We start from the raw sequence: 26,747 nt of genomic DNA, 5'->3' as shown, positions 1-26,747 counted from the left end.
TTCAAGGAGGACATAAACGCCCTGTTAGCAGCAACACAGATTGCTGTGATTCCTCCCTTTTCTTTCTTTTCTTTTAATATGTGTGTGTTTTTGTATCTGTTTATTTATAGCATGAAAATCCTGTGTGTTCTGTTTGTCTTTGTGCTTTTACGGTGACTCATTGTCTGCTTGTGCATGGCCCCAGAAACATTTCATGCAACTTAGCCATTCCATAGCCTCTTCCATAGCTGCGTCCCCTCTCCTTTAGCTACTGTGAGTGGAGGACAGAGGGGACAAGTGCAGGGGTCACGTCTTCATATAGGGTGAGGTGGCCTCATTGTCTCGGTTGGGTGGTTCCAGGAGCTTCTTCTTTCATTCATTTGATGAAATAAACACACTCCTCTGTGTATGTGTCTGCTCAGGGGGAAGAATCAGCATGATAAAGCGGCCCGGGCTCTCACTGGGGCCCCTCTTGATTGGCAGACATAAGAATATCTAATCAGAGCCTGTTTTATGGGACTGAATAGCCTTTTTACCCACTCAATTATAGCGAGCCATGAAAGATTCATTTTAGATCCATTTTCTGATAATGAAACGAGGGGATAGTTGTTTCTTGCCATCACAGCACAAACTGCCTTTGTGAATAGATTTCACTCCCCACACCTACCCATCCATGCAACCACCATACCCTATCTGGAGATGAATTCAAGGTTTCATGACTGTGCAAATCTCATTGTCTTGATGTATCACTGGACTTTGTCTCTCTCTCTCCCTCATCCCTTGGTTTCCACTCGCAGAATATCAACCACTTTGATCTTTTCGGCGACATGTCCACTCCTCCCTCGGTGAGTGCTGCTACACAAAGCCAAACCCCGACTAACTTTGTGAAATTATACGAGTTTATAGAATTGCGCAGAGAAAGTACGGTCATATTTTATCTGTGATGATAGGTCGTTTCGTTGGGACAGTGGCAGAGATCTAAATGACCTGATTATCCGACAGTAGCGCAGATTAAAGATGAATGTGCGGCGCGGTGACTTTTAGGTGACTTTGATCGTGGCGACATCTGTGTGTGTTTGTGTGTGCTTTGCCTCCCAGATGCCCCCATCACCTGCCAACACACTGGACCCTAGCAGGAGCAGCCGCCAGCAGCAACACAATCCTGCTGAGATGTACGCCCCCTTCAGCCCCACCTCTGTGCCGTCAGGTAGCTACCCAGACTGAAACGCTGCACCTTTTCCACAACACAAAGCATTAAAGAGAATACACATCTTTCTTTGATGTGTAGTTTTGTTGAAAGCCCTGCCAAGATTTGGCAGGATGTGGATTTATCTCAGTTTTTATAAGGACCACACATCAACCAGCAGCGCTGTGATTATGCTGTACACCACTGAGATACTGTAAAGTGATGTTTTTTAAAGGACCAGACTGGCGGTTTTGCATATTTTAGTGAAACCACTGACATTGTGGTTTTCCAAGAACATTCAAGAACATCCCAACATCAGTCAGCCCTCTGAAGGGCGTCCTTTTTAATGCAAGAAACAACTTAATTCACATCATCCTTGTCACAATGTGCCTGTCCATGATAACACAGCTTATGAATGCTGTTTGACGGCTGGCTCTCACATCTCAGATGTTGTCCTGGAACGCTCCAGCAACGAAACACTTTCGAGACGCTCCTTGCTTGCAAGTGCATTATAACTATCATAAATAACTAGCTGGTGCTGGGTTAAATCAGGTCTTAGGTTAACTGAAGACATAATTTTGAAACATTGTAATTGCACTTAATAAATCTCTGAGATGTGCATACATGCCTCGTGAAGCAGGTTTGTTAGTAAAATCATTGGAAGTTTGGAAGGCAGTCAGTGTGAAAATATATGATCTGCTTTGGATGCAGCAAGATTAATAGAGGAACGTGCTTTAATTTTGAAAATCAATGTGTTGAACTTATAATTGCAGAAGACAAAATGTATTTTGCGCTCCTAATAATTATAATCTCCACTTCCTTTTCCTGCCTTAATATCCTTTCATTGTTTTCTTTCTTTCTTCTCCCTCCTTATCGTCTTTCTACTCCAGGTTATATGACCATGGGTCCGGTGCAGGCGGCCCAGTGGGCGCAGCAGCCGTTTCCCGCCCAGGCTCAGACTCTGGCCTTCCCCGTGCAGGGGCCCCTCCAGGTGGCTCAGGTCCTCCCCGGTGGTCAGCCGGTCATTTGGAGCCAGGCCAACATTTTCCCTGCCACTCAGCAGCAGTGGGCAGCCATGGCAGCCTACATGCCGGCCCAGACCGTGGGCGTGGGGGGGCATGCCATACCTGCTGCCATGCTCCAAGGCCTGGTACCCATTACCACCATGTGCCCTCAAGCCTGTGACCTATCAGCCCCGTCCTCTGCCATCACCAGCCCCCAGCACACGGCCGACCCCGCCCTGCTGCAGAGGCAGCTGAGCCTGGGGAAGGAAGGCCTCAGCGTGGACTCAGATGCCGGCGAGGGGCCCTCTACATCAGGAGCCGGAGCAGCAGGTGTTGGACCTGGCGTCGCTTCGGCAGCGGTGAGCAGGTGTGGGACTCCAGGCCTCATGAGTGTACCGGACACACTAGCCTGCAGTCAGCTGCTGCCACCTTCAGCTGCTGTGACCCAGGAAGAGGAAGGAAGCTGTAGTGACCTTGATCTCTCTAGGATGACCTTGAGCCCAGGTACATCCACATCACCGTCCACTGAATCTCGTAAGTGCTCCCAATTATTGTCCTCCTACATAATGCATGCAGCTTACTGTCTGTGCCACCTTATATGAAAAGCATGAAGCACTTAATTCTCAGCTGAAACATTTTTAGCCGTTGCAGCAGCCTGACTCTATGGATGGCAGTGTGTCAGTCAGTCAGATCACATCGGTCCAAACTGGACTTTCTTAACATCCCATAGATTCATTGCCATTAAATGTTGTCCAGACATTCATGGTTCCCAAAGGATGTATTCAACTGAAATATTCTCCACCATGGCGTGCTCACATTTGTGATCTTGAAAGAGATTTCCTCACAGCTATTGGATGGATTGCTATGACATGTAGGTGTGTCCCCCTCAGGAACTATTGTAATAATTTTGATGATCCCCTGACTTTTCATTTAGCATCATCATCCCATCAAATTTGACGTTTTTCCAAAACTTAAAAACTTAAATGCCTTCAAAACCGATGACATTACATCAGCCTCAGCTTAATAGCTTAATACTAAGATGGTGAGCAATACCGAGATTCTCAGTCTTATTCTACAGCACTGTGGCTCAAGATGAAGAGTGATGTCAAGTCAAGTCAGTTTTATTTATACAGCCCAATTGCACAAATTTGCCTCAAGGGGCTTTACAATCTGTACAGCATAGAATACAATTTATCTTCCTCTTCATATAAGGAAAAAGCCCTTTAATCGGGACAAAAGAGAAGGAACAGAGGAGGGATCCCTACCCCAGGATGGACAGACATGCAAAAGACGTGTGTATAGAATAGATCCACACAGTAAAATTACATGTACAGAATGCAGAACAGGTCAGACTTGAGCCACGTTGAGCCCCCCATTGAGATCTGGAAAGAGGACAGACTGCAAAAAACACAAGAGGCAAAGCTCAAGCTCACCGTTCACAAAGATGGGAGGAAAGCAACAAACACGTTGAGGAAGAGAGAGACGAGGACAACAAGCACACGAGGGAGAGCGACAGAGACAAGAGTAGAGGCTAAACCTCAGATCCAGAGCAGGAGAGAGGGTCCACAGCACGGCACAAAGGAGCCTGAGTGAAGAGAGAGGACAAGGAGGAGAAACCAGAGAGAGAGAGGGAGGCACAGCTGTGCTTAAGGGACATAAACAAACAGGGTCAGAGAGATGCGGTGGTTTTCAGAAGGTTTACAGTATCCTCGGTGGCAGGATACACTGCAAGTACTAGGCTTAATAGATTCAGTGAGACAGAGGCCAAGATCTGATGGATAGTGGCTAACAGGTACAAGCCTGAAGTAATCAAAGAATAAGGAACTGAAAGTGAATTTGAGAAGATGAGTTTCAAGTTAGGGTTTAAAGGCCTCAACAGAGTCCGACTGTCTGATATCAGCAGGGAGGTTATTCCAGACGAAGGGGGCAGGATAGGTGGAGTCTCTGCAGCCTGCTGACTTCTGTTTAACTCTGGGACAGACTGGAGCCCTGTACTCTGAGAGCAGAGAGCATGGGGTGGAATATGAGGTTTAAGGTGATCGGACAGGAATGAAAAGGCGTTGGAAAGTCGTGCTGCATTTGATCGTATACAGAAAACAGAATGTCAGGTACAATAGAAAGAAAAAGTCGAGGGGATGACACGCAATAAAGGTCATGATCTAGATTTGAATCCGCTGCTTCTCAGCATAGGTTATGCATGTCACTAGCTCGATGCTAAACACATTCACAGAGCACATTAGCATTAAAACAGTTCACATTTTGGGAAGTGGTTCAAAACAAAGTTAGGATCCTACTATTTGTCGTCTTACTGCGTCTTTTCTGTCACGCATTTACTGAACGTTTCTTATTCTCTTCGCAGCATCCACTCCAGCCCCGCAGCAGAGCTCGTCTTCAGACTGCCCCCCTTCCCAGGCCAGTGACCCCCCCACAGATCACTCCCCTGTAGACCCTGAGGGCAACTCCAGCAATGCCAAGGAGGAGGAACAATCGGTGAGCGCCGCCCCCCTGGGGTCTCATCCCTGTAGATAAGATGCACGGATGTGATTTAACAACTGACTGGCATGATGCTGTAATAGTTATTGTCAAACAGATTATCTGTTCTCAAGTAAACTGGATCCAATCACACCGGGTAGAACGTCATGTGATTAATACAGCCAAACGGGATTGATTTTACCCTTTTTTTCAGAGAAATGTCAAGTCAATTAAACATGAAAGGTCAAAGATGATTTAAGTCTCCTGATTAGATCATATATAATAAGGCAAAATGATGTTTCATGGTAATCATGGTTGTTGTCATTCTCCTGAATGATTTTCAGGGAGGTGGAAAAAGATGCAGCTTTTGCAAGTCCTCACATGCTGGAGAATAGTTCATTTTACCTCTCTCTCTGTCTCTCTCTCTCTCTCAGGGCTCTGGTGTCGCAAGGTCGAACTCCCCGGTGCCCAGTGGAGATCCTGATCCTCCGCAGGATCAGACCTGTCCACAGGAAGACAGCTAGAGAACAACAGACACTGAGTGGGTATCTCACAGTCCCCTCCTCTCTCATTTGCCCTTGTTACCAATCAACTATCTTCACACTGAGGCATTTCATGTATTTTCTCCTTTGCTTTTTTCATCTCGAAAGTCCAGCAACTCACCTCCTCTCATTTTTTCATAACCCTGCTCTGTGCTCCTTTATTAGCTTTATATTGGATCTCCTTGTGAATGGGTGGTTTTCCGCCAGTTGGAGAAGAGCCTTGCTTTAGTTCAATGTTTCTGTCATTGTGCCTCTCTGCGTCACCCAAACGAGAGAAAAAGGAAGGCAAAATGTTGCCACCTGGTGGCCAGAGTTGTGACTGCACAAATACGTCTTCATGATGATGTTGATTGTGTCTGCTTGTCCTTTAGGGGATGGAAGCTCTCAAGGCCACGACAGAAGCTCATGAGAAAGAGAAGAAGAGCGAGAGATGAGTGACTGTGATCAGCAGCATCTCTCACAGCTGGATTACACAGACTTGTTCTGTTTTTTCAACCTTGAAAGGATATTTTGGCAGTTCTGTTATAAGCTGGCTGTCCTAGGATCTGCTTTCCTCCAGAGGCCACATACTGTACTGTACTCCTCAGCATGACAACCAGACTTTGGCTTTATCGTCCAATCAACTTTCAACCAGGAAGTGACCTTTGTTCTTTGACCGAAAGCTACACCAGGAGGTGATGGCACCCTCCTGACATGGATTAACGAGTTCTTATCTGTGAGGATACGTTACACAGCCATGGTGACTCTGATGATGCAAATTATTTTTTGGAACCTTTCAAGAGGAGCAGCGTCCTACTGTACGTGGTTGACCTTCAGTCGGTCAACCGCCACCAGCAAAGACTGTACGCAGCAGATGGATTTGCCAAATGTTCTCATCGTGTTGCTCCACCGACTCGTCCATTTGCATGAACAGACTTAATGTGGATTCAGCGGACTCAGCTGTGAGCAAAACTGTTCTCTGCAGCTTCCTTCTAGATCTGAAACAAATCAACCGAGTATGATCTCTTTTTCTTATTTTATAAGAATTCTGTGTTGATGGCGCCGAGTCATTAGAGATATCAAAATGACTTTGAGGCATCAATGTCGAAATCAAAATTTGCCAAACATCTATTTTGTAAATAAGAATCTTCCCAGTCCCCCATACCTGAGCCTCTGTGCCATAAGATAGCTCTCTGCCTCTTTGGATGCCAACTACCTGTGTTTCTCTCAAGCAATGCCCTACCAGCACCTCCATTTTTGACGTCTGGATGTTTGTTTCGCTTTTGCTGCCATTTATTTTTCATTTCTTTGTTTCTGTTCGGGTGGTGAGATATGAACTGTGAATCTGTGTTACATGGTCATTCAAAATGAAGCCTGCTGTACCTGTCTCACTCCTTTTGAGCTCGACAGATGAAAGAGACGAAGGGGTAACGATCGCGGCAAAAATCCTACTATTTCTTAAAGGTTACAGACTTTTTTTAGTAAATAGGAGGCAGATTTTCCTGCATCTCTTCGTTTTTAGATATTCTGCATTTCCAGCTGAGGTCGCATTGTTTACAACTTGCCTCTTAGAATCATATCTCTGTTTGGTTTCATGAATAAATAAGCAGAATAAACCCATACTGATGTGACATGGCTTAATAACCCTGAGCTCAGAGACAGTAGAGTGCATTTCTATGCCTTATCAGGTTTATTTTTTGTTGTCCAGTCACTGTTCTCCTCGTCAGGTCATTTGTATACAGTAAACAGGTCATTGTTGTAACAAAGCACTCGGGCGTGTTGTAGGTCTGCTCCACCGAATCGAAACAGTCAAAAAGAAAGGCGACGTTATATAACATGAACAATAGAGATATCACTATTAACTGCTAGACTTACAATAACAAACGGTAACTGTACCCCTGCTTGTGTAAGAAAAATGAGAAATAGTCCAAAATATTTTGTAAATTTTATTTATGGAATTAAGAATTGTCTTGAAGAAGAGAAAAAAAAGGACTTTTGTACGTCTATGACTTCCCCATACACTGTACCCATGCCACTGTTCAGTCACAAATAAAATATCATGTGATTCCCACTTTCCGGCTTGCTCTTCTTCTCTTTCTTTGAGCTCCCACTATCTTTCTAATGATGGACCAACAGAGGTTGCTCTCCTCACACTAATACTGCAGGACTCCCCTACGCAGCCACTCGGTGCCATTGTGTTAGTATAATCACCACTGGTTCTTTTTAGTGCTGTATGTATCAGTAAATCACACGAGGAGTAGCACAGTGTCGTTCAAACGCAAGGCATTCAAAGCAAAACACACTTCAAATATTTAAAGTCAAAGTCCTCATTATACAGAAAAATGGTCCCTGCTACTAATTTATATGTATGCATTTTTAATACTGGTGAATCAGTGTGTTAGCAGCACTTAGCTGGTCGAACGGAGCTACATTAAACTACTTTTTATACAGTAAGGTGGCTTATTTCAGTGCCACCTCCAAAGGGTCACAAGATAAATCTGGGGGGTCATGGGATGATTTTTTTGGATCTTTGCTTTTGTTGTGAAATATTGGACAGTTTGACCTCTTTTAGCCTCATACTGTTATTTTGATGAAGCCATGTGAGAAGTCAAGTGAGTCACATTTAGTGGAACTAACAACTCATCTGCTTTTTGTAAAGGATCACAAGATAAAAGGTTTGAGGACCGCTGGTTCAATATTTTTTCTATTTTGTAAGTTCATCGAGTGCTTAAGTTACTCCTAAGTTACATCCAACTGTCAATATTCTCCACTTCATTGTAGCAGAGTATAAGTACAAATGTGATAAAAAGCAGCATGAAATAAAAGTACTCATGTTGAGTACAAGTACAATCGTGCTATCTACAGCTGGGCCATGGGATTGTGTCATTCTGTAAAATCCAAAATGAGTGAAGGTGAACAAAGTTTAAAGGTCATAAGTACTCAAACATGACTCAAATGATTTGACCACAGACGTCTGTAACAGGAATTGACTTCATCACAAAGCCTCTGTTTTCCACCACTGTCATATGTTACCTAAATAAAGTTTTCTGAGTATTTTAGATTCATCACATCACTACAGATTACACATGATAAAGTTTTTATATTATAATATTATTATAATTATATTGTATTTCTGAGGTCTGTGTTAAATAAACTGTGACACAAGAGCTAAAGCCACAGCATGCAGCTCTGTGGCTCAGAGGTCTGCAGGGTTGTGTGTTCTGCTGAGTCTAATGGCAGCAGTGAGTTCATATCGAGGCCAGTATTGATCAGTGTGTGTTTACATATGAAGCTGAACAGTGTCGTCTCCTCGCTCGCAGTCAGTCATAACACCCAGCCATGCTTTCTGGCGTGATACGGATGAGTGCGCCTAGTTTGCAGTGCCGTCTACTCCATGTTGCTTTGAGCTTGGTGCTGCTGAGGTAGGAGCCTTATTAGTCTGTCGTTTTTTCCATTTTCTGGTTTGAGTTTGGTTAACTAATGTAACTGTCTTACTCTCTAAGACTCTATAATGTTCAAACATCAGTAATCCTGTCAGCAGTCAATCCCGTATCATGAGAATTCTGAGAAGCTAAAAGCCCTTTGCTTCCAAAGTGATAAAAAAAAAAGTCTGCTAATGTCCATTTGTCTGATTTGATTTTCATCTGCATGCCACAGTACAGTTGCCGTCACAACAGCGAGCCATGAAACGCCTGGCCCTCGCGAAGCTCGCTCAGTGGGCGAGCAGGTGGTAGTTCATCCGGTGGACTGTGTTTTATCAGAGTGGAGCGCATGGTCACGCTGTGACACCTGTCAGAAAAAAAGAGTAAGTATGACTATACAGGACAGGTGACGGCGGGCCTGAGAGACATCACATGACACCTGTTCGCCAGCTTGTCAGGACGCTCCAATGTTGGCCTGATAATCAGTTATTAAGAAGATAGAAAATCATGTCTGATAATCTTTGCTGCTGTTTAATATGTTTAAATTACAAGTGCAGTCACAGACACATAACTATATGCACAACCATTATTCCTGGCCTCGCAAATTTATGTCCAATGTAATGGTACAGTTATCATAAATAAATTTAGATTTGTAGAAATAAATAATTCCTGTTATGCTAGAATTGAGAGATCAGTCTCAGGTGTGCAACACTGACCTTGTGGGCTGTTTTTCTGCAAGGTTCCCCCTCTGGCAAGAGGTCTCAGATGATGTACTTCAGCGCTCTATCTCATCCACTTTACAAGGAGTGGGATTAATAACCTTGACATGGCAAAGTGAAAACAGCCCTCTAATGGGATTACGCCGGTTATAGTTCCCCGGGGCGGTTTCCAAGCTCTCCCACCACCTTTATTGGGTAGTGGCGAGCCTTCCTCTCTGTTTCTCTGACCGTTTATGTGTTCGTCTTCCTCAACCGTCCAGTATCGCTATGCTAAGCTGGACCGGCCGTCTCAGTTTGGAGGGCAGCCGTGCAATTTTGACGGCAGGGAGGAGGAGGCCTGCGCCGTTCCAGCCCGCTACACCTGCGACAATGTTCCTTTGTGTGAGGGATTCCTCTGCAGCCAGACAGGTATCTCCTGCCGCCATCTCCATTCACTCTGCGCTTCATTCTGCAAATCCATGAAGCACTATGATACCACCACATGGCACCAACACTGTGTTGGCATGTTTAAAAATTCATGTCACAGGAATAAGAACTTTAATATTCTGTGCTGGATGTGGGTGAGTCATCGCTCCATCACAGTCAGGAGAGTTCAGACTACTTAGCATCTTCAGAGCTTTGCTCTTAAAGGAATAGTTTGGCATCTTGGAAATCCGCTTATTCGTGTTGCAGAGAGAAACGTGAAAAGATTGATATCACACTCAGGTCAGTAGACTGAATATGAACCAGCAGCCGATTATCTTATCTTAGCATAAAGACTGGAAAGAAAGAAACAGTTAGAAAACAGCTAGCCCGGCTCTGTCCAAAGGTAAAATAAAATCATCTTCACAATCATCTGTAAATATCACTGAAATCACTGGACCCAAACAGGAAATAGTGCATCACATGACCCCCTGAAAAATCCCAACTTGTCATCTCATCTCATTTGTTTAATCTGTCTAAAAACAGAGTTGATGTTCATGTAAAGGGATTTATGCTGGACTATTTCTCAGCCAAGCACACTCACTTCCTGGACTCTTAGCCTTTTGACAGAATCTAGCTCTTTCTCTATGCCTGCAGTCTTTATGCTAAGCTAAGCTAATCGGCTGCTTGTTGTAGCCTTGTATTTAGCGTGCAGACGTGGTATCAGTCCTCTCTTCTAACTTGTAGCAGGAAAACAAGTACGAATTTTTAAAATCTTGTTTTGGACTGAAGCGTCACCGGATGCCAGCTGACTGTCCTTCCTCTTCGTCAGGTCGCTGCATTCCCAGGACTCTGCAGTGCAGTGGAGAGGATGACTGTGGGGACATGTCAGATGAAGCCGGCTGTAAGAAGGTTTCCAAGCCCTGCAGGGAGGAGGCTGAAGAGTACTGGGGCATCGAAAACCTTGCCAAAGGGTGAGTCACGTTCTCATTAGTTTGCATGGAGAGTCCCAGAAGCTGGAAGGAGTTATGCATACATGTTGCTCTCCTCAAACCGTCTTTCAGAATCAACATCTTGAACAGCAACCTGGAGGGAGTGGTGCTTGATAACAGATACTACGCTGGCAGCTGCTTGCCACAGTACATCCAGGACGTCAGATTCAGGAAGCCTTACAACTTGCAACAGTACACTCTACAGGTTAATAGATCACTTAAAAATACTTCAGTAAATCAAATGTTTAGTTAATATGGTCCTGCTTGTTGCACTGTGCCATAAATATTGCAATTTGGACCTGGTGTCACTAAAAAGGAAATTTTTCTTCCCATGCATTTACAGACAAAAGGCTCGTATGATTTCACCCTGCAGTCTTTTGATTCATACTCTGACTACATGGACTACACCATGAAGGAGCGCACCACCAAAACCACAGTTTCCTTTGGCTTTGGCATTCCCGGCATATTTGAGTTTGGCTACAACTACAATAATGCCAAATACACCAAGTCAGTTCAGAAGATTCGCCGCGCCTCCGGCACGGTGAGATACCATTTGTGTTTTCTTTTCTCTTGAGCCTTAAACCACCTACTGAGTCCTAAAAACAAAGCAAATCAAACCGAACCTCCCGGATTTATGATTTATACACACACATAAAGCATTTAAAATAACTCCAGATCCCCTCCCAGTCTTAACATGAAAGCAGTGAAGTATCCAACACCTGCCTCCCGCTGATTCTCTCCTCAGTCTAACAGCTTCGTGAGGGCCAAAGCAGAACTGGAGTTGGCCCAGTACATGTTGAAGTCAGATGACTTGATGCTGCACCCTGAGTTCCTGCAGCGCCTGCGCTCTTTGCCGCAGTCCTACTCTTATGGAGAATACAGACAGATCTACAGAGACTACGGCACCCACTACATCACAGAGGCAGCCCTCGGAGGGGACTTTGAACACACCATCATCATAAACAAGGAGTCCCTCGAGAAATCAGGTAATAGATCTAAGTGGCTCCCAAACTGGAGTCATGGGGGATCCTCAGTCAGTTTACTGTGCGTCATAAGAACACTAAAGATCACTAATTATGATCAGAGCCTGGAGTTTGGCAGTGGCATCATCTACATCATCCCATCCTCACTTACACCTTGTAACTCATAAGCCACTGACATGTTCACCATCTGACAGTGTTTTGTTGCTCTAGATTATTCTTTGGAAGACTACAAGCGCTGTACGCAGTCGGGCCTTAAGGTTGGCGCCAACATATACGGTGTTTATGTGTCGGTGGGCTTTCACGGTGGATCCTGCGATGGCCTGCTGAATGAGATGGGAGGTGAAGTTCCATGTTTTATAAATGTCCCGCATAACGTCCTCCGCCTAACGTCAGACACGCGAGCTGGCTCTAAGACTCTGACGTCAATCTGTCTCTCTCCAGAGGACACAGCAAGCGGCAGCATGGTGGAGGACTTCGTTGCTGTTGTGCGGGGCGGAAGTAGTGAATCCATCACAGCTCTGGTGTCCAAAAAGCTTCCCACCCCGCAGCTGATGCGGCTGTGGGGCGAGGGCGTGCGTTTTAACCCCGACTTCATTCGCAAAACAGTGAGTTTTCTCCGTTCTCTTTTCTCTCACTTACCTTGTCTCTGTCTTATCGGAGTGTTTCTCGTCTCCCACAATCTCCTGTGACATGAACACAATTAACACCTTTCTGTTCTTCCGTTGTAGTTCACCATCTCAGTTTGCAGCTATAATAAAACTCTCTGCAGGGAATTTGACCTGACTAATTGATGCAAAAACGTTTACAAGAGTTGGTCAGCGGTGGTCCCAGGATTGGCACAATCACAGAGAGGCAAAGTACAGCTAAGCTGATCAATAGCAAGTTGGAGAACAAACAGCAACAGATGCCAAATAGCAACTGTGCCAAATACAAATGGGCTGTCTTTCTGCAACGCGGTCAAGTTTCAGCTTTTGTTGGGCTTTCCAGTTGGCTCTGTCTAAAAAAAACTCAATTCAAGAGACTTCAACAGAACCTGTTTTAATAGTGGCATTTGTTTCGCATTAGACACGGCCGCTGTATGAGCTGGTGACCTCCAGAGACTTCTCCCAAGATGCCACCCTGAAAAGAAACCTGAAGAGAGCCCTGTCAGAGTACCTGGCAGAGGCTAGTTCATGTCGCTGTGCTCCCTGCCACAACAACGGGGTGGCTGTTCTGAGAGGTACCTCACAGGATGCTACTGTTTGCTGTTCATGGCACATTTTATGGTTCCACGTCCATCAGTTAGTGACTGAAAACTCATTGTATTATTCTGAACTTCTTTCCTAAGCTGTGTTTTGTTTTCAATCATAGTTTGCCAAAGCTTAAGGTTTAGTTTTACCTAAAGGAACCATGGAAGCAAGTAACCAACAGAGCCTCTCTCTGGCAGTTTTAGGGTTTTTGCCCCCAAACACATAAGAATAGTGCAGTAAGTGACTCTGATGATGATGGTTACAGTGAAGGTAATGATGTTGGTGATAATTAAGATGGTGTAAAAAGTAACTCCATCTCCCTCAACAGGCACCAGGTGTGACTGCGTGTGTCCTGTTGGCTACACTGGACGGGGCTGTGAGATCACTCAGAGGCGAAAAGGTTCGCACTCAAAATCCAAAATACACACTGCGTGCAACATGACATTTGTCCTCCTTTGCTCTAAACTACTGAGATATTGACATAATATGAGACATGGTCCGGCCTCTTCTGACAGATATGGCCATTGACGGCAGCTGGAGCTGCTGGGGTGCGTGGTCGTCCTGCAGCGGAGGAACGATGACGAGGAGTCGGCAGTGTAACAACCCAGCGCCCAACAATGGAGGCCTGGCCTGCAGAGGACAGCAGCAGGAGTCTACTGAGTGCTTTTAAAACTGTCAAATGTCAGGCTTGACAGAAAGATTTATAATAAAAAATTCATTGAAAATACAAGTTTGGTCTGTGGTGTGTTTGTCTTTTGACTGCCTACTGCGACATGAATGAAATATCTTCAATTAATATTTCATGAAGAATGTTAAACCACATTTTGTCATTTCTTGATATGTAACATTGTAGCATTTAACTAGATTTACCTGACGCACTGACCTGGAATCAGCCAAATTTAACCTTCACCTTTGAGGCAATTTAAGAAATGTCACACATAAGCATCTAAAATTTCACTGTGTTTCAAGTTCAGAAAAACACCAACACACACGTGGTGAAGTCTGCATAGCACACATTTATTCTACTTTGAAAATCACTTTGTCAAACAGTGTGTTATGAGAAGAGACAGACGTTTCTTTTTATTTTTGAGAGCTCCGACATTTCAAAAAGGATGTGAAAGATCAGTTTTCGTTCACTGAACATCACATGAGTCTGAAGGAACGGTCACTCTAACAGCGTTGAGTCTGCGAGGTGGAGCCCAGGCAGGCCGCTCCGCCTCCCTCGGGTGCAGGATTATTACAGGTTCTTGTCCGAGTTCTCCTCCCTGATGCGCAGGATGACCAGGCCCCCCAGCACGACCATGACCCATCTGTCTTGGCATCTGTGGAGTAAAATGAAAGAGATTTGGAGCTGATCTTGACAAAAGGACACTGATTTGGAAACAGGATGTGTGTGCACACTGTTGTTACTGCATCGCATCCTCTGACCCGGCAAGCGGGTGAAACAGGCAGCGGATCAGTCAGCAAATGGAGAAGAACACAAGAAAACAAAAAGACAAGAGGTTTGCTCTTGTTGTCAGGCATACAAAAAGTCTGGACTGATCCAAGTTAAGGGAGTTACCAAATAAACAACTTCCTGTCAGAGGTGAGACATGGAGTAAAATTTAATTACCTCATAAAACAAGGTCTGGAAATATTATGAGCTACTGCACAAAAGAAACCACTCATGACAATGGGTATGTTAACTTTTGATGTTTGTGCAGTTAACAGATAATAAGACATCCTACCACTCTCATATCTGTACTTCAAATGTGAAGCTACAGCCAGCAGCCAGTTAGCTTAGCTTAGCACAAAGACTGGAAGCAGGGGGAAACAGCTAGCCTGACTCTAACAGACATGATATCTTGTAAGATCAATCCATACACAAACCGCAGTGTGAAAGAAACAATTTGTAAAATCTTAACTAGTACTTATTAGGAGGCGCTGGGAGGCAGATGTTTTAGACAAAGCCAGGCTCGCTCAAGAATAAGCGTTTGTCCCTTACATGTCACACTCTTACTTTATTTAAGGAAATGACTTGCATGTGTTTACCTCCACTGCTTTTACTTGTGATAAAAGTCTCACCTCTCCTGAGGGTCTCTTCACAGGCCTCCCCCTGGTAGCCTGACTTACAGATGCACTTGCAGGAGGTGCCCGTGAGGACAGGGATCCCGTTGTGCCTGCAGGGGGCGCAGCGGCAGGAGTCGAACTGCTGCAGATACTCGTCCCAGCCCCTCCGCAAGTTGGCCAGTCTTGCACCTACGTGGTCAGCGGCTGTGCTGAGGCGCACTAGCTCATAAATTGGCATTGTCTGGGTCACAGGGGAGGAAGGACAGAGACAGGAAGAGGAGGAAGAGAAAAGTTAATAAAAAGCAGATGACCACACCAGCAGTCATAAATTGAGGATTAAGCTATAACTCGTGTTTTGTTTTTCTTCTGTCTAATGTCAAATCATAAAACATGACAGTTACCTCATACTCGATGAGGGCTGGGTTGTATTTGAGGCTCGCTCCCCACCTCCTGTAGGTGTCAGGGTTCCTGACAGCCAGCAGGCCGGTGCTGCTCTCTGTGATCCCACCCTTCACTAGAGTAACGATGTCCTCTATCACCGCTGACTTTTTGTCGTGGCCTATAAAGAAAAATTATCACATTTGTAATACAAGCTGACACATTACTGCAACAATCCTTCATAACTTGTCAGTTGTATAGGAATGAGATATTCTGTAGTTGCAAATGAAGCTAATGAACTCAAATTTCAACTAATTAGGGAATATCAGCCTCTCAGGAAGGGTTGACTACTTATAGAATTTCAGTGTCTCACCTTGATCAAACTGTCCTTCTTTACTGCATGGATTCACACCCACTTTGAGACCTGCTGTTGCCTGGCCGCTCATAGGGTAGCTTATACCAATAGAGGCACCAAAGCATCGGCCAGCTTGTTCACCCTCAAGCTCTGTGAGAGTTAGGGAAGAGAATTAAACAAAGGTTTCTTTGCATCGCATTTCCTGGAAGATGAGATTGATCAACAAGCTGGAAAGTCCACACTACTTGATTCCGCCATAGCTGTTTTGTTGACGATCACAACATATTCGAGGGTTCCTCCCATGGTTCCCTCGGTGACGTAGTGGGTGCCGAATGTTTTGAAGAAGAGCGAGTACAACCCAAAGTCATACTGCTCGGGGAGCTCCATGAGGGAAACATAGAAGTCTTCATGCAGCATCAGCTTATTAGTTCTCATTTTGAAGTGGGCTGTTTGCACTTTGGACCACAGTCTGACGAAGCCTACGTCCTGAGGACAAAAGGCAAGTTTTTATAACGTGATCTTTTTATTCTACACAAAGAATTTCACAAAACTGTATCTTATTTATACCCCAAGTAATGTCATTTGTTTGGCCGTGCACAGACACTGAGGACTTGAGATTAGAAAACTGATTCCGCTCTCATATATTAAGATACAGCTAGGAGACTCTTAGCTTAGCATAAAGACTGAAAATAGGTGGGAAACAGCTAGCCTTGGCTCTGTCTAAAGGTAACACCATCTGCCAAACAAATCACTGAAAAACACATTATATCTGGTTGGTCTAGTCTAAAAACTAAAACAAAAAAACAAAAAAACCCCAACAACATCACAGGGCGTTATGTGTTTTAATTACTGGCCTTTAGAGGTGCTAGTAGGCAGGTTTTGCTCCCTTTGGGCAGAGCCAGGCTGGCTGATCCCCCGTTTCCAATCTTTATGCTAAGCTAGGCTAACCAACTGCTTCATATTTTACAGACATGACAGTGTTATCTTATTAATCTCTTGATCTAACTCTCTGCAAGTTAGCAAAAAAGTACATTTTCCAAAATGCGAAACTATCACCCTAACCTCAAACACATGATTATCATGTATTTAAAACATGAAACAGGCTTGATTGCACCCGTTACCATGTAAAACATGTTGGTCTGTGGGTCAGCAGATCATACCTGGCTCTTATACTGCGTTATGTTCCGGAGAAACTCAGATTCCTGACTTCCACTCAGTCCCACTTCCACATAATAGATCCCAACTGAGACGCCGCCACTCGAAGAGCTCATGTCTTTCCTCGCTTTCAACAAGCTCATCACATCACTGAAGTACTCCTGAGAGCCCTCTGACGTAGCTTCAGCCTGCAACAGGTTAAAGTTTATGTCAAAATGTCTTCCTTCAAACAGCCCATTTATTTACTTATACAGAGGAGTAAATCACCACATTACAATACCACAAAGCGGTAGGTGTGGTAGTTGTACGGCTTCCTGAAGTTCTTCTCATCTTCATTGTAGTGCAGGTTCTCGCAGAATGAGTCATAGATGAATTTCCTCCATTCACCGTTATAGACATATTCACACTCTCCTCCAAAGTAGCTCTGGTCGACTACATGATCCACAAACTCCCCAGTCAAAACATTGTAGCTAGGCAAAGTGGAAAGATTCAAATCAGTCATGAAGTGAAGAGATTAAATGTGACATGTCAAGAAAAAAGATGGTGTGACAGGACATCAGTGAAATTACATGTATATATTTCTGATGTTTCACAGTAATTTGCTGGCCAAGGAATAGTGATTTTGATGTGTTGATGATGAATATGCTCATTAAAACAACTGTCCTGGTAATTCCCGGCTTTTCATTGCCTGTAAAACCTTTTTTCATGTGATAATATAATTTAAAAAGTAAAGTGAATATCAACAATAACACAGATAATTGCTCTGCAGTATTCACCCCTGAGTGCCACGTCCGGCACCAGGGATTGGCAGCAGGGTGGAACACTTGTCGTCCCTTCGGTTGAAGTCTTCACAGCCGTCTTCGTCAGAAAAATCATAACAGTCTGGCTCTCCATTACATCGAAGGGACTGGCTGATGCAGCGCCCTGGATCGACAGTGAGACAGTCGCACTCAGTCAGATTTACGCCTTCTGTTCATCACACCTACAGACAGAGAATGTGCTGCCTGGGTGGTCACTGATGGGACTTGCCAGTTTCTCTGCAGGTGAAGCTCTCGCCACAGTATTCTGGCACCAGACACTGCGCAGTTGCAGTCGGACATGCCAGCTTCTCCCACAGTGTCTCGACGCACTCTGTGCCACCAAACTGTGACGGCTTCTCCAAGTATCGGAAACGGAACTGAGGCACAGTTAAAAATGAGTTAGCACTCACTCAGTGAGTATAGCACTGTTCAAATATAGATCCACACAAAAACATGTACAGTATAGTGCATTGCATTATGTCCATAGTGGTGCAGTTAAAATCATATACATTTCTAGGCAGTGTGAGTTGTGTATTTTGGCGATGTCAGGAACATTGTAAAACCAAGGCCCACTTTTATTGACCTCATTGGAGCAGGAAAGCTGATTATGTATAATCTTTGGACCTATTGATCATCTCATCCACACTGAATTGATGAAAAACTGTCCAGTTTCAGATTTACTTTTGCCAGGTATTGCACAAGCCACCCATAATAAAAGCTGTATCTTTAAATGACTGATGTCTGCAATTTATTGAGAAAAACACTGTTACCTTTTTGTCTGTGCAGGAGGTACAAGGAGTCCAAGATGACCAGCTCCCGAGCATACAGTTGATGGGTGTTGGTCTGTTCACAGCTCTGGCCCTCCTCGTCCCAGCCCTGCTGCCCCCTCCCCAAAAAACCCATTATCATCTCAGACCTTCTTCTAATACCCATGTTGCATAGGATACATTCAATCTCTGCTATCACAATGTTATCAAGTGAATGTAAGAAGTATAAGCGAGGAATACTGCACCTGTTATCAGCTGTCGTCCCTGACCTCCGTGATGCATTCACAACCGAGCTAAAGCTGACTAACAGGTAAAGTGTGCATAAAGTCATGGGTAAATTAATAAATATCTCCATAGTGAAAATGAGTGGCTAATCCTTAAGATTAAAATGCAGCATCACAAAGCAGCTGTTGTGATTCTGTGGGCAGCTCTACCGCTGCAGTCTTGACCAACCACAGTGAATGATTGATCAAGAGTAAACACACGCTCTTACAACAGTCGGGAAAGTTTTTTTTTTTTTAAATGATCAATAATCCCCATTTCTCATCTTCACTCCCGCAAACACAGCGAGAACACGTTGTCACGCAAACACTTCCCCTGTAAGAGCACTGCAAACACCTCAAACTAAAACACAGACATTTTTCTTCGCTCTCATTTCTTAGTAAATTATTATTATTATTATTATTATTATTATTATTATCATTATTATTATTATTATTATTATTAGACTCACGACGCTTCTGAGTCGAACAGCGTGAACGAGCACGTTAGCAGGTCACGCGCAGCACGCAGGTGCGGGTCACGTCTCGAGGCGGCGCTTTCAAATTGTTTGTTTTAACATAAACACTCTGTTGGACTCGTCTCGCTAAATTTATCAACGGAGCCGACAGCGTCGCGTCACGTCAGCTTAGACAGCTTTCCAAATGTTCAGACCTCAACAGTGATGAACAAACTGAGCTACAATGGAGGAGGTAACTTTTAAAGATATTTTCTGAGTAACTTTAGCGTCATGGTTAGGGGATAGCTAAATTTATGTAGCCTTCCTTCTAAGCCTTGTGCTAGCCTAGCTGTTACCCTACGTTTAATACACTGTGTTTTTCATACAGTTTAGTTAGTTTAACTTACGCTGTGGACGTTTTTGCTTTGCCATAACTAGATGCCAGGAGAGAGTGAGAAAATTTGTAATTTTGGTGAACCAGCCTTTAAATTATGTTGTGTCAGCATTGTGTTTTGGCTCCCTGTATTAACCATTTTATGTAAATTGTCTGTGAAAATAAAAGACATTTCTGTTAATCTTAGTGATTAATGATGTTTTTTGTTTGTTTTGTCCTGGAGGGCCAAATCAACTTCAAAGCTCTGAGGGCCAAGTTTCAGGAAGAGGCCCTCCTGGCTCAATCCAAAACCAGTCGACCAGCTGTTGCAGACAAACCCAAACACCTTCCTCCTCCTGGAGGTCACTGCAGTTCCGTGGTTAGCAGTATTAATATTGCTGTAGAAAACAAGACACCAGTGGTTCCCCGGGTCATCTTCAGAGATGGGCTGCGGTCATCTGGAGGCAAGCGGCCAATTTCCTTTCCACCACAGCCTCGGCAGACCTCCCCCTCGTCGCAGCTGGCTAATGGAGAGGGCGCAACAAGGCAGTCCCTCAAAGACCGACACATGCCGCTGGTGCTTCCTGCCCTGCCTGTAAAAGAGCAAAAGACAGATCTGCCAGCCAAAAAGGAGCACAAAGAGCCAGGGAAGGAAGTCCTGCCACAAGCTAAAATCAAGAAGAAAGGTTTGCTGCTTCCTTTCAAATCAGCCAAAGCATCAAAAATCAGTTCAGAAAATGGAGAGGAGCCTACGTATGCTGATTTGACCACCAGACCCTCCAGTGCTCCTGGCGAGTTGCCCTCTGTTGAAAAACAAGTCAAAGAAGATGGAGTTTCTCTCCAAAGTGATCAATCAGCCACTGAGCTCCCCCCCTCCAGCCCAGATATCCCAGTCACCCCTCCTTCCTCAGAGACAAGTGTTGACTCTGAGAATAAGATTATTAGCACCTTGGAGAGGGCCAAGAAGAAGTTTTCACGCACGCAGATGTTGATCTCTCCCAAATCGAAGAGCTTGCGGTCCCCTGACTACGTATCAAGAGATAAAGCATTCCTTTTGCTGCAAAAAAGCAGTGAAAGTGTTGAACCTGAGCTACCCATACCCCCACCAGTGTGTCTTCCCCACCTGGCTTGTATTTCAGCCCGGCCTTTCTTCAGAGCCAACACCTCTGCACACAGTAAGTTACATTCGGTGATTAGTGATTAGCATTTTTCCTTTATTTTGGCACCTTCCTAAATTTCTAAATTGGCAATATTTGATTTCCCGATGGTTAGAGCCTGCGTTGGATAAGCAGTTTGGCAGGAATAAAGCTGAACTACCCTCTGTCAGGACTGGTGAACCTCATCCACCCTCTGCTCCTCCAAAGAAGCCTCTACCTGACTTGAGGTCACTTGGGCCGTTGCCACCAAAGCCTCCCAGACCTCCATCAGTAGATCTCAGCTGGTACCACCTACCCACAGTTAACGGTCTGTTAGCTTGCTTTAAAATTTTGATTCTTTTTGTGCTCCATTTGCGTAGCTTTGATTTATTTGACTTTTACTTTCCCTGTTTTGTGCCTTCAGAGTAACGAACGTTACAGCACAAAGTTGTATTTTACTTGGACCTCACTCACTGTGTATTATCTATACTGCAGTTTACATTATACTTATTTGTGGTAAGCTTGAGCGTCTGTTCGAGTGCTGATTTTGGTTTCTTATTATAGAGGTGTCACCAGGTCTTAGCCAAGCTCCAAGTGAGGAGCCAGAGCCTGAGCACCCATCATCTGTACTCGACGTCCCAGAGTTTCCAGACTTTGAGAACTCAGAGATGGAAACAGCAGAGGGTGAAGCTGTTGACATTGGTGCACTAGATCTGGAGGCCTTAGACTTAGTCAGCACTGACCTTCCTATACCGGGAGATTGTGAGATCATCGACTTTGTGGATCCGCCACCTGACTTGTCAGTGTGTGATCCTGTAGAGCCCCTTATGAGTGCGGGAGTCCAAGATCTGAACCTTGGCAGTCAAAGCATAATACCCCTGGATCCAGCGAGCTTCCCTGAACCAATAAACCTTTCAGAGTTCCCAGAGTCTGCTGTGCCAGAGCAGTGGTCTCAGAGTGAGGAGGTGAGCATAGATCCTCTGTCTAACTCTCAAGTTGAAGAGACTGATCTGGGAGCTGCTGAGTCTCACTCTGCTGCACAGGAAACACACAATGGTAACCACGCAGCATTCGAAGATGGGATTCAACCACTTCCAAGGTGAGTTTTGCATTACCTGCAATCCCACTTTGATCCATTTTCTTCACATTTTAGTGTGCTATGACATTTCCTGTTTGTGCAATTCGTTTTTCTCGCCTCCAGTGCCTGTCAACAGGACAGTTACTATGAGGCGTGCGATAATGTGTATGAGGATGTCGAGAACATTAACAAATTCATCTTGGGTCAGAACTCACGGAAGCGAAAAGGTGGCCTGAAGAGTAAGAATGTTTACTTTTAAACAGTGTTTCTTTCCAATATAAGATGTATTGCAGATATTTATTTTCCCTGTTTTACTTTATCGTTAAACATTTTTACAGATCCATATGCTGACAACCACCCTATGGTAACTATTTCTTTAATCTAATTGAGTCTGTAATCATCTTAGTGAGCAAGAAGTAATGAGCTTGACTCTGTTTGACAATCATCTGTGGTAAATCAAAAATCCTCTGTGTTTATTTCAAGAGGGAGGAGGCGTGTCTTAACACATGGCCACGGAATCCATGGTATGTCTTTTTTTTAAAACATACAAGCCCTGTGTTCTATCATTGACATTGTTTTTAGCCAGATGGAAAGCAGCCATTGATTTTTCCCTTACTTTGGTAAACAAGCTGCAGGGGCAGTGTATCAGGAGAGCATGTTCATTCAGCCCATAATCATGTCCTCAGACATGTTACACATCTCACCTCTGTCACTGGTGTTTTGGTAAAAATATGATGTGATGCAGCAGGTCTTATCCCCTTTTCCTTTTGTTTTCGTTTAAAAAAAATGCTTCTGTTGTTTCTTGTTCCGTTTTGGTTTTTTTATGAGCATATGGTCCGATTTATTATTTCAGGTAGTACTTTTAATCTTTGTGGAAAATAATTTTTGCCACTGAACAGTTCTACAAATCCAATTTGTTTTCAGTAAAGAACGCCAAAGCCCCAACACTGCAGACCATAAAGAACAGAAGAAGAGGGAGAAGCAACGACTGGAGAAGGAGAAAAAGGAGCAAAAAGAAAGGGAGAAGAAGGAGAATGAAATGAAAAAGAAGTTCAAAGTGAGTTAGGCAATCAAAGTAGAGGTTGATTAGCAGACCTGTTTGCTCTGTCTGCTTTTACAAGGTCTGTAATGGTTAGTTTTTATTCAACATTTTTAGCCACTTGTTGACTTGTTTGAAGCTGTAGAAATAAAAGCTGAAAACGAGTCTTTTTCAACAATATATTACATCTTGCATTTCAGAAAATATGTCATCGCAGCAACGGTCATTAGTGGTTCAGAGTTGTTCAGAGCTATAATTTACAGTAATTCCTCATCGTAGCATCATGCATGGCAGCACTGTCATTGCTGAGATTTGACTCTCTAGGTGACCGGTGAAGAGGAGCCCATGTACCATGCCAGGGTGATGGTGGCTAGCAAGGTTCGCAAGAATGACCTTCCGGTGAAGAGCGGGGACACAGTCAGCATCATTCGCACCACCAGCTGCCCCAAAGGCAAATGGCTGGCCCGAGACGCCAACCACAAGTGTGAGTTTGGACGCATTGTTTTGCCCGGTAGTGTCTTTGTCATGTTCACATCCTCAGTGTTTTCAGTGCTCTGTCCTGGCTATTGCAGACGGTTACATTTCAGTCATGAATGTGGAGCTAAATATCAAGGAGATGCTGGAACTTGGCAAGAAGGCTCAAGCAGCTGGACGCGGAGGCAACGTGGAGGGAGATACCATCAGCATTGGGAGCAGGTAATGTGTAGCTCACTGATAAAATTCTTTGCTTCCTCAATTACAAAAACAACTTGTACCCAGCTCTTGTTTGCGAGTCCATCAGTGTGTGTCATGATCAATGATTCGTATCTCTTTTCTTTCTTTTGCAGATCCTCTAGCCACCTTGTGTTAACAAGCAGCTGTAGGTATCATTAGCCTCTGCATAAAGACATTAAGCTCTAGGGTTAGGTTACTGTTGTTACACTGGTTGTACAGTCTCCTTAACCCTAACTTTAGCTACTTCATCATCTCAAAAAGCGCTGCAGCCTAATAAACACAGAGCATACAAAGTTAAGTGGTTGATATAATGCACCAACTTGTTGACTGACAGAGAACAGTTGCACAGAGGTTGGCAACCAGCCCACAGACTCACACAGCGCAAAGCCTGGCCTGAGTAACTTAACTAGTTGTCATGTGCTTGACAGCCATGTGTTATTTTATGATTGTGAAGGAATTCCATGTAACCTGAGGCTTTTTTTTGTTTCTACCCTGCCAAACATCCATCACCGGCGTGCGCGCTGTGCTTAATCACACTAATTTGTTTTTCCACAGTCACAGATGACAGTGAGGAGTGGGCCTGTGAAGATGAGACCCTCTCGCCCTCCAGTGAAAACCAGTAAGACTGACAAGTTTACTGTCTCTTAAACTTTAAAATCAGTGTTATTCCTAAGAAGAATGACAGAAACCATTAACTACATAAGGGTGCATTTAAGTCATTCAATCTGACCGATGTGACTGAATTTATATTGCAGACAGCATATACACTGTATGTTCTCTCTCTTCATTCTGTATGGTAGCTTCCCCCAGCAGACTGCCGCAGTGCCCGAGATGTGTGAGTGCATTTTATATCCAGCCTTTTGAAGTGAAAACATGAACAGAAGATGTTTTTTTCCCCCCCTCAGCCTTCTGGTTCAGAGGTTGTTTTATGTTATGCGCTGACATATGGCAGACCGTAACGTGCCTTTGATGTGCACTTTTACCATGCCATTTCCTGACTCCCTCCCCCTCTGTCTTACTGTCCTTACATAACTTGCCCCCATCCCTCCTTCACCCACCTCTGCCCTTCATGTGTTGGCTGTGACAGCATGTGGATATGTCAGCGCCCATCACAGTCTGAGCGATGCCAACCTGGAGGACCTACACACACAGTAAGTCTCAAACACACACAGGTGTCAAAGCAGATACCTTGGCACGGTTCTCTTACTCACCCATATGTACATACATCTCATCCACCTCTTCTCAAGAAGGTGAGGGTGTACACATAATGGATGTGTATACGCATAAATTCCTTCGTGAGTAACGATATATTAAACATTAGAAGATTCATCATGGGAAACGTACATGGATCCTGGAAGGGAGTAAAGCTATTTAGTTGGACTTCATTATGTTTTTAATATTTATTATGGTAGAGACCAAAGACAGTAGTTGGTGTATGAGATGACACTAATGTAGGGGACACACCAAACTCAAGCTGTAACTTACAATTGTTTTCATGTTCAATATATCTGCTAATTATTTTCTTGAATAATCTATTAATCATTTCTTCTATAAAATGTCAGAAAACAGTGACAAACACCCATTATAAATTCTCTGAGCCTAAGCTGAGGAATTCAAATAGTTTGTTTTGTCTGAGCGGCGTTCTGAGCCCCAGAGATACTCAGTTTAATAGAGTGTATATAACAAAGACAAGCAGCAATTTGAGAAGCTGAAACATGCAAATATTTGGCATTTTTGTTTGAAATAAATACAAGCAATCGACTTCTAAAACAGCAGCCATTTAACTTTCTGGCGATGGTCTAATTGGTTAAGTAAGTAATTATTTCAGCTTTACACTAAACAGACAAAAGGTTTGCTGGGAGGTGGAAATCTGATGCTTCCAAGTCTGTTAGTAGATTTGAATGACGATAGTATCATGTTTGGGTATGAAAGGGGCATCCTGGAAAGGCTCAGTCGCTCACAAGCAGGGATGGAGCGAGGTTCACCACTTTGTGGACACATGACTGGATAAAGGAGGTTACTGCATGGGCTCAGGAACACTTCATAAAACAGTTTGTTTGCAAATTATTGTTTTTCGTGTTTTGTAGCATTTTACACAGCGTTCCAACTGTTTTGGAATCTGGGTTGTATTTCAGGGTTACTATATTTGATTATAACACATTGTAGAGTTTCTCCTCAGCCTGTGGGCCAGTGTTAAGTATAAAAAGTCTTAAAATCAAGTCCATCCAGTGTTCTTGTCTTTGACCTTCAGAACCAGACATGAGGCCCTGCAGAAACTTGCCATCTTCTTCCAACATGGCAAAGGTGAATTTGGTGACATCCCCGATAGTGGAGGAGCAACCCCTACAAAGTACAGTACTCTCTTATCCATTACCTCAACCACTACTGTGTTGAAAGTTGCCTTATTAAGTGCACTGATGTCCTATTCAAAATCTGTTAATTCAAAATGTTTTCACAAATTAAAACCTGTTTTTCCATTGTATCCTCCATATTCTATCCCACAAAAAGTGATGAGCCACCAAGTAAGTTTACAGAGTTCATTTTTTTTCCATGACTGCACTGTTGTCACCACATATGTCACTCTCACTGATAATGGTGAAGCTAAGCGGAGGGTACTTATAAATCTCTTCAAAGACACAACAGTCTCAACGCTGGCGTCTTGCCTCTAATGGAAAATAACTTGTGTCTGTACATTTATCTGACTCCTGTAACCTGGAGACATGGTGCAGGGTGGGTTGCAGAGACAGTTCAAAGTTAATTTGTATCTGCTTGTCTTTATCCAGACTTCTTGTGTGCTGTTGAGGAGCCTCCATACCCGTAAGTGTTGGCAGTTTCTTTCTGATCGCCAAGTGGAGCTTGGCGCTGTTTGATCCTTATTTATATCCAGAGTACTCAGATTTTGCCTGAGAAGCACACACGGGTACCTCACGTTCTCTGGCAGTCTGCTCATGAACTGTGATGTCTCACTGTGTTTTGTATGACAGTGAACAGGAGGTTGACTTCACAGAGCTGGAGCTCCTTCCTCCACCACCACTATATGCTGACACCTTCTAATCAGGGCATCGGGTAAAATGGGGAGTGTCGGTATGAAAAACTGCACCATTCCCTCTTGGGATTTGATACCTTCTACAGTGGATAAAAGAAACCACCATGAATGAATGGAGCTGCTACAGTTCTGATTTCACCTTTTTGTTGAGTTTGTTATGCACACTGGTAGATTTTCACATTTTGTTCTGCACTTATTTCCTTGAAGTCACTGTTAATGGAGCACAAATT

The 26,747-nt window shown here is 43.9% G+C and overlaps 3 protein-coding genes across 3 annotated transcripts in view; 2 read left to right on the top strand and 1 right to left on the bottom strand.

Moving 5' to 3' along the window:
* Positions 1-13,579, top strand: part of LOC121614840 (complement component C8 beta chain-like) — a 32,014-nt gene extending 18,435 nt beyond the window's left edge. Inside the window, exons 9-25 of the mRNA XM_041948926.1 lie at positions 777-833; positions 1,078-1,186; positions 2,056-2,703; positions 4,529-4,659; positions 5,076-5,145; positions 8,500-8,584; positions 8,820-8,967; positions 9,564-9,711; positions 10,538-10,679; positions 10,770-10,902; positions 11,041-11,238; positions 11,443-11,683; positions 11,891-12,019; positions 12,122-12,285; positions 12,746-12,899; positions 13,238-13,309; positions 13,425-13,579. Coding sequence (XP_041804860.1) covers positions 777-833; positions 1,078-1,186; positions 2,056-2,703; positions 4,529-4,659; positions 5,076-5,145; positions 8,500-8,584; positions 8,820-8,967; positions 9,564-9,711; positions 10,538-10,679; positions 10,770-10,902; positions 11,041-11,238; positions 11,443-11,683; positions 11,891-12,019; positions 12,122-12,285; positions 12,746-12,899; positions 13,238-13,309; positions 13,425-13,579 — 2,784 coding nt within the window. The remainder of the gene's footprint in view (positions 1-776; positions 834-1,077; positions 1,187-2,055; positions 2,704-4,528; positions 4,660-5,075; positions 5,146-8,499; positions 8,585-8,819; positions 8,968-9,563; positions 9,712-10,537; positions 10,680-10,769; positions 10,903-11,040; positions 11,239-11,442; positions 11,684-11,890; positions 12,020-12,121; positions 12,286-12,745; positions 12,900-13,237; positions 13,310-13,424) is intronic.
* Positions 13,580-14,079: 500 nt separating this feature from the next.
* c8a (complement component 8, alpha polypeptide) lies at positions 14,080-18,768 on the bottom strand. The gene is made up of 11 exons (XM_041949839.1): positions 18,659-18,768; positions 18,417-18,525; positions 17,876-18,023; positions 17,623-17,770; positions 17,127-17,316; positions 16,852-17,034; positions 15,937-16,177; positions 15,710-15,841; positions 15,360-15,517; positions 14,974-15,199; positions 14,080-14,231 (listed from the first exon to the last, which is right to left on the bottom strand). The coding sequence occupies exons 1-11, from the start codon at positions 18,766-18,768 to the stop codon at positions 14,080-14,082; spliced, it is 1,797 nt and encodes a 598-aa protein (XP_041805773.1).
* Positions 18,769-19,375: 607 nt separating this feature from the next.
* si:ch211-188c16.1 (uncharacterized protein LOC562677 homolog) lies at positions 19,376-26,525 on the top strand. Its single transcript, XM_041948924.1, has 19 exons — positions 19,376-19,384; positions 19,749-20,679; positions 20,777-20,968; positions 21,205-21,739; positions 21,842-21,957; positions 22,057-22,082; positions 22,202-22,242; positions 22,354-22,395; positions 22,634-22,775; positions 23,082-23,241; positions 23,330-23,453; positions 23,585-23,616; positions 24,027-24,090; positions 24,272-24,306; positions 24,559-24,622; positions 25,723-25,821; positions 25,980-25,993; positions 26,255-26,288; positions 26,456-26,525. Exons 1-19 carry the CDS (start codon positions 19,376-19,378, stop codon positions 26,523-26,525), a joined length of 2,730 nt encoding a protein of 909 aa, XP_041804858.1.
* Positions 26,526-26,747: the final 222 nt, after the last annotated feature.

The sequence above is a fragment of the Chelmon rostratus genome, chromosome 12 (assembly GCF_017976325.1).
Source record: "Chelmon rostratus isolate fCheRos1 chromosome 12, fCheRos1.pri, whole genome shotgun sequence".
In the NCBI taxonomy this organism is placed as follows: Eukaryota; Metazoa; Chordata; class Actinopteri; order Chaetodontiformes; family Chaetodontidae; genus Chelmon; species Chelmon rostratus.
The sequence above is the reverse complement of the archived record's forward strand: the minus strand, read 5'-3'. Positions and strand labels throughout refer to the sequence as shown.

Bases quoted from the DNA above. Each gene is read 5' to 3' on its own strand.
- si:ch211-188c16.1 (XM_041948924.1), top strand. The intron at 20,680-20,776 runs GTAAGTTACATT...CCCGATGGTTAG, and splicing joins AGCCAACACCTCTGCACACA to AGCCTGCGTTGGATAAGCAG. The intron at 23,242-23,329 runs GTGAGTTTGGAC...TGGCTATTGCAG, and splicing joins CCGAGACGCCAACCACAAGT to ACGGTTACATTTCAGTCATG.
- c8a (XM_041949839.1), bottom strand. From the start codon at position 18,768: ATGGAGATATTTATTAATTTACCCATGACTTTATGCACACTTTACCTG. The intron at 18,024-18,416 runs GTAACAGTGTTT...ACTGTGCCTCAG, and splicing joins CCTCCTGCACAGACAAAAAG to TTCCGTTTCCGATACTTGGA. The intron at 15,518-15,709 runs GTGAGACACTGA...TTTTCTTTATAG, and splicing joins AGAAGGACAGTTTGATCAAG to GCCACGACAAAAAGTCAGCG.